We start from the raw sequence: 6,823 nt of genomic DNA, 5'->3' as shown, positions 1-6,823 counted from the left end.
CCTGACCTATCACCTTCATCCCCTCCCCCACTCACCCATTGTACTCTATGCTACTTTCTCCCCACCCCACCCTCCTCTCACTTGTCTCTCCACGCTCCAGGCTCACAGCCTTTATTCCTGATGAAGGGCTTTTGCCCGAAACGTCGATTTCAAAGCTCCTTGGATGCTGCCTGAACTGCTGTGCTCTTCCAGCACCATTAACCCAGAATCCTCCCCACCCCACCCTCCTCTCACTTGTCTCTCCACGCTCCAGGCTCACAGCCTTTATTCCTGATGAAGGGCTTTTGCCCGAAACGTCGATTTCAAAGCTCCTTGGATGCTGCCTGAACTGCTGTGCTCTTCCAGCACCATTAACCCAGAATCTGGTTTCCAGCATCAGCAGTCTTTGTTTTTACAACATTCCAACAGTTAAAACGCACTTGGACAGGTACATGGGTAGGAAACGTTTGGAGGAATTGGGGCCAAACTCAGCCAATGGGGATTAGTTCAGTTTGGGATACCGGTCAGCAGGGACTAGTTGTGCCAAAGGGTCTGATTCCGTGCTGAATGACTCTGACTCTAGCATCGACTTCCTGGTTTGAAAACCCTCCAACCTGACATGTGGGCCAGGTGGTGGGATTTTACACTGAATTAACCGCTCTGGGATCGATTAACCGCTCTGGGATCGATAGATTCAGAGCAATGTTGGCCATGACAACTATCACCAATTGTCATAACAACCCACCTGGTTCACTCATGCCCCTTCAAGGAAGGAAATCTGCCATCCTCACCCGGTCTGACATACGTATGACTCTAGACCTATAGTAATATGGTGTCTCTTTGTAGAGACAGTTGTACAGCACAGAAACAGACCCTTCGAAATTGTTGCAGGTGAAGAACTCTCTCGCTCAGTGCTCGAAACCAATCAGCCCACAGGCCAGGCAACAGAGAAGACCCTCCTCCCTTTGAGTGCTGCCTGCTAGCCACAGTCAGAGAACATAGCACAGTACAGGCCCTTCAGCCCTCGATGCTGTGTCGGCCTTTTATCCAACTCTAAGATCAGACTAACCTACATACCCTTCATTGTACTATCTTCCATGTGCCTATCCAAGAGTCACTTAAATGCCCCTAATGTCTCTGACTCTACTACCATCGCTGGCAGTGCATTCCACACACCCACCATACTCTGAATTAAGAACCTACCTCTGACATCACCCCAAAACCTTCCTCCAATCACCTTAAAATTATGTCCCCTCGTGATAGACATTTCTTCATTCTGTCTATGCCTCTCATCATCTTGTACACCCCTATCAAGTCACCGCTCATCCTTCTTCACTTCAATGAGAAAAGGCATAGCTCCCTCAACCTTTCTTCATAAGACATGCCCTCCAGTCCAGGCAGCATCCTGGTAAATCTCCTCTGCACCCTCTGTAAAGCTTCCATATCCTTCCCATAATGAGGTGATTAGAACGGAACACAGTATTCCAAGTGTGGTCTAAGCAAGGCTCTATAGAGCTGCAGCATTACCACATGGCTCTTAAACTCAATCCCCCGCTAATGAAAGCCAATACACCACACGCCTGCTTAACAACACTATCAACTTGGGTGCCAACTTTGAGGGATCTATGAACCTGGACCCAAGATCCCGCTGTTCCCTCACACTGCCAAGAATCTTGCCTTTAACCCTGTATTCAAATGCCACCTTCCAAAGTTAATCACTCACACTCAAAAAAGGATCAAGACAAAATAATTTCAACCAAGGTGGAAAGCTCAACTACCAACGTTCCACTACCAGTTCATGAGTGACTTAGACATTGACTTGTACATTTTAAAATGTTATCTTTTTTGGTGTGTGAGTGTGTGTGTCGGAGAGTGAGGAGTGAGGAGTGAGGAGTGAGGAGTGAGGAGTGAGGAGTGAGGAGTGAGGAGTGAGGAGCGAGGAGCGAGGAGCGAGAGGGAGGAGGAGGAGCGAGGGAGAGGAGGCGAGAGTGAGGAGCGAGAGTGAGGAGCGAGAGTGAGGAGCGAGAGTGAGGAGCGAGAGTGAGGAGCGAGAGTGAGGAGCGAGAGTGAGGAGCGAGAGTGAGGAGCGAGAGTGAGGAGCGAGAGTGAGGAGCGAGAGTGAGGAGCGAGAGTGAGGAGCGAGAGTGAGGAGCGAGAGTGAGGAGAGGCTCACTGCCTTTATTCCTGATGAAGGGCTTTTGCCCGAAACGTCGATTTCGCTGCTCCTCGGATGCTGCCTGAACTGCTGTGCTCTTCCAGCACCACTAATCCAGAATCTGGTTTCCAGCATCTGCAGTCATTGGTTTTACAACATTCCAACAGTTAAAAGGCACTTGGACAGGTACATGGGTAGGAAACGTTTGGAGGAATTGGGGCCAAATGCAGCCAATGGGGATTAGTTCAGTTTGGGATACCGGTCAGCAGGAACTAGTTGGGCCAAAGGGTCTGATTCTGTGCTGAATGACTCTGACTCTAGCATCGCCTTCCTGGTTTGAAAACCCTCCAACCTGACATGTGGGCCAGGTGGTGGGATTTTACACTGAAATAACCGCTCTGGGATCGATTAACCGCTCTGGGATCGATTAACCGCTCTGGGATCGATAGATTCAGAGCAATGTTGGCCATGACAACTATCACCAATTGTCATAACAACCCACCTGGTTCACTCATGCCTCTTCAAGGAAGGAAATCTGCCATCCTCACCCGGTCTGGCCTACGTATGACTCTAGACCTATAGTAATATGGTGTCTCTTTGTAGAGACAGTTGTAGAGCACGGAAACAGACCCTTCGAAATTGTTGCAGGTGAAGAACTCTCTCACTCAGTGCTCGAAACCAATCAGCCCACAGGCCAGGCAACAGAGAAGACCCTCCTCCCTTTGAGTGCTGCCTGCTAGCCACAGTCAGAGAACACAGCACAGTACAGGCCCTTCAGCCCTCGATGCTGTGTCGGCCTTTTACCCTACTCTAAGATCAGACTAACCTACATACCCTTCATTGCACTATCTTCCATGTGCCTATCCAAGAGTAACTTAAATGCCCCTAATGTCTCTGACTCTACCATCATCGCTGGCAGTATATTCCACGCACCCACCACTCTCTGTGTAAAGAACCTACCTCTGACATCGCCCCTAAACCTTCCTCCAATCACCTTAAAATTATGTCCCCTCGTGAATAGACATTTCTTCATTCTGTCTATGTTTACACCCCTATCACATCACCGCTCATGCTTCTTCACTTCATTGAGAAAAGCCATAGCTCTCTCAACCTTTCTTCATAAGACATGCCCTCCAGTCCAGGCAGCATCCTGATAAATCTCCTCTGCACCCTCTGTAAAGCTTCCATATCCTTCCCATAATGAGGTGATTAGAACGGAACACAGTATTCCAAGTGTGGTCTAAGCAAGGCCCTATAGAGCTGCAGCATTACCACACGGCTCTTAAATCCAATCCCCCGCTAATGAAAGCCTGCTTAACAACACTATCAACTTGGGTGCCAACTTTGAGGGATCTATGAACGTGGACCGAAATCCCGCTGTTCCCTCACACTGCCAAGAATCCTACCTTTAACCCTGTATTCAAATGCCACCTTCCAAAGTTAATCACTCACACTCACAAAGGATCAAGACAAAAAAATTTCAACCAAGCTGGAAAGCTCAACTACCAATGTTCCACTACCAGTTCATGAGTGACCTAGACATTGACTTGTACATTTTAAAATGTTATCTTTTTTGGTGTGTGTGTGTGTGTGTGTGTGTGGTGAGAGAGAGAGCGAGTGTGAGAGAGAGAGCGAGTGTGAGAGAGAGAGCGAGTGTGAGAGAGAGAGCGAGTGTGAGAGAGAGAGAGTGTGAGTGAACGAGTGAGTATGTTACTACTTCTTGCATTTTGTCACTAATAAACACACTATTTTGATAACTGAAGGAAGCCTGATGAAATTGGTTCCTTTAAACCTGAAGTTATTTTGATCTGGGATTAAAGTATCCGCAAGAGAAGGGATTCTTTTAAAATTCAACTTGTCACAACCGACCGAGAGGGTGAGTAAAAAGAGAACAGAAGCCAGTCTATCCGTCCTCACCCAGGGATCCCACTGAACATTGGAACAAATTGGACAATCTCACCTGAGCGTGGGTTTTAACAAGCTTTGCTTGCACTGCCATTATCCTGAAGCACAGAGACTCCAGGGAGACTCCGGGTGACTGCGATATTGCTGACACGTTCAGCAGCAAGCTGAACTCCAACCGCCCAGCCTTTGTCTCTCCCATTGCTTGCTGCCCTGCGTTCTTTGTACAGAAACACCCCAGTCCCTCTGAACACCAACCAGATTCAAACTTTTCGAAACAAAACCTTGTCTTTTTCTCATTCTCACAACCAGCAGTGAAAACTGCACCCTTCCCGACGTTATACACTATCTGCCCACTCACTTAACCTGTCTACATCTTCTTGCAACTTCCTGTGCCCTCCTCACACACAGGAATGGATCTCTCTAAGGTTAATGTTGATCTTTCTCTCTCTCTCTCTCTCTATTCACCTTGCCGGCAGCTGTAACATAGTATCCTGCACTTATGCTTTTGTATGATCTGTAAAGCAAATAGGACAGCACTTTTCACTGCACCTCCCTACACATGACATTAATAAATCAACACAAAATCTTTCTATTAACAAAAAACTTAGATATTCTCTTAATGTCACAGCCAGCTGTATCGATCAGTAATGGCTGAGGCCCCAGAACTGATGCTTGACAGAATTTACTGGGCTCAGCTCGCCACATCGAAAAGGCCCATTTATCCTTTATTCAAGAACCAATCTTCCTCCCAAATTATCCACAACTCCACGAGTCTTTACCTGGAGCATTAACCTTTTGTGAAGCATGTTACTGAACAGTCTCTTGGGAATCTAAGTGTACGACAGGGACTGGTTCCACTTTATCTACCACAGCCGTCACATTCTCAAAATCTTGTCATCCAGGATTTCAGTTTTTGTTAAACCCTGTTGAATTGTTCTACACCTCCTGACTCCCCAAAAGTCTGTCAACAAAAACACAAATCAGGAGGGTGATGGAATACTCCCCACTCGCCTGGACGGGGGCAGCTCCAACAGCACTCAAGTTAACAGAACAAAGCAGCCCGCCCGATTGGCACTACATCCGCAAACATCCACCACCTCCCCCCACGCTCAGTAGAAGCAGTGTGTACTATCTACAAGATGCACTGCAGAAATCCACCAAATTCAGCACCTCCCAAACCCACGGCCACTTCCATCTGGAAGGACAAGGGCCGCAGATATTTGGGAACACCACCCCCTGTAAGGTCCCCTCCACTCACCATCCTGACTTGGAAATAGACCATGGTTCCTTCTCAGTCGCTGGGTCAAAACCTGGCCTTCCCTCCCTAAGGGCATTGGGGGTCAACCCACAACATGTGGGCTGCAACAGTTCAGGAAGGCAGCTCAACACCAGCTTCATGAGGGCAACTAGGGACAGGAAAACAAAATACCGGCCCAGCTGACGACACCCATACCCCGTGAATACCTCAGCCCAGCCCGCCCTGACCTGACAATGAAAACTGTCCAAACCAATGGCTGAGACAGTTAAAGGTTAATCACTCCAACTGAAAGGCAATGAGTGGGGGCTAGGCCCCACTGCTGGATGGACCCAACTGCTCCTGAAAGGAGGAAACAACAGTTTGGGGAAAGCAACCAACTTACATTTTCATCGGCATAACATCCTAAAGCACGCCATTCCAAACCTAAACACCTCAGCAGCAAGGATTCCTCAAGCCAACATTGACAGAGAATTACTTTCCCGTTCAGAACAGGAGTGCTTCCAGGAAACAACCACAGTTTGACCAGACGGGTCCAGGCAAACTGTGAGGACCAGCACCACGGAATTATTACAGATCAAGAAACTTTCTGGTGTCCACCGACTCCCCACAAAACCAAGGTGGAGTTCGAGAAACAGCCAACTATTCACTTCCCGAGATTATTGCAGCAACTGGGTTCTGACTAACTCTTCAAAGCCCCTTACTCTCAGGAAGAGAATCTACAAGAGGCCTAAAGCCTTCATCCATATGGCCATTTTTACAAGTACTTTTTACCCGCATCTTCTTTTATTCCTGGTGCCTGTACTATATGTAATAAATGCGTCACACCCTTTAGTCTGTGGTGCTCAGCAATAGTTGAGTTTGATCTTGTTGAAAATGAAAGCTTTGCCGGTTATTTTTAAACAATTCAGAAGCTAAAGGTTAAGCCCCAAGTGAGTGACACGAATCCCCAGTTCCCGGGCCACACTGCAGACAAGCCTGGTCAACGCTGCTGAATCCAGACCGACAGTATGCCCTACCTGTGCCCGACAATGGGCTCTGCTGTCCCTCCAAGGATACCATAGTCCATCCCGTAGAAATTCAGCCCCAAGAGAATCTTACTTCTCCAAACTGCATCTGGGTCCAACGTCTGAACGCAGGCTTGTATCCAGGGGATTGGAGAGTTGGGACCGGGTCTACAAAACAAGCAACAGCCAGGTTTTCACTCCCGTTCACAGCAATCAATCTTCACACTCAACTGGAACCACACCCACAGCAACTCAGGCCGACCCAGCTCAAAGTCTGAAAGAACAGACCATCTCGTTGGAGAGGCTCAAAGCTTATCGCTAATAAGAGCCCCACAGTTTCAAAACCAGGCACACTGTACCAAGGTGGAGCCATCCATGCTGGCAAACAGAACACTGTTTCAGCCACTCCAGTGTCTGGACCAAGCAATCCAATATGGAGGCCACCGCAGGGAGAGGCAGAGGAAGCTGCAGTCAGAGGGGCTAATGAGCCATCAGCCAGACACAATTCAGTCAGATCCCACG

The 6,823-nt window shown here is 48.2% G+C and overlaps 1 protein-coding gene across 1 annotated transcript in view; it reads right to left on the bottom strand.

The window, feature by feature from the left end:
- Positions 1-6,283: 6,283 nt before the first annotated feature.
- The window catches only part of LOC122547515 (chitinase domain-containing protein 1-like), a 6,078-nt gene continuing 5,538 nt past the window's right edge, over positions 6,284-6,823 (bottom strand). The window contains exon 3 of the mRNA XM_043686130.1: positions 6,284-6,469. Coding sequence (XP_043542065.1) covers positions 6,310-6,469 — 160 coding nt within the window. The 3' untranslated portion in view covers positions 6,284-6,309. The remainder of the gene's footprint in view (positions 6,470-6,823) is intronic.

Source organism: Chiloscyllium plagiosum, unplaced genomic scaffold (genome assembly GCF_004010195.1).
Source record: "Chiloscyllium plagiosum isolate BGI_BamShark_2017 unplaced genomic scaffold, ASM401019v2 scaf_6901, whole genome shotgun sequence".
Taxonomy (NCBI): Eukaryota; Metazoa; Chordata; class Chondrichthyes; order Orectolobiformes; family Hemiscylliidae; genus Chiloscyllium; species Chiloscyllium plagiosum.
This window is presented reverse-complemented; position numbering and strand designations above follow the sequence as displayed.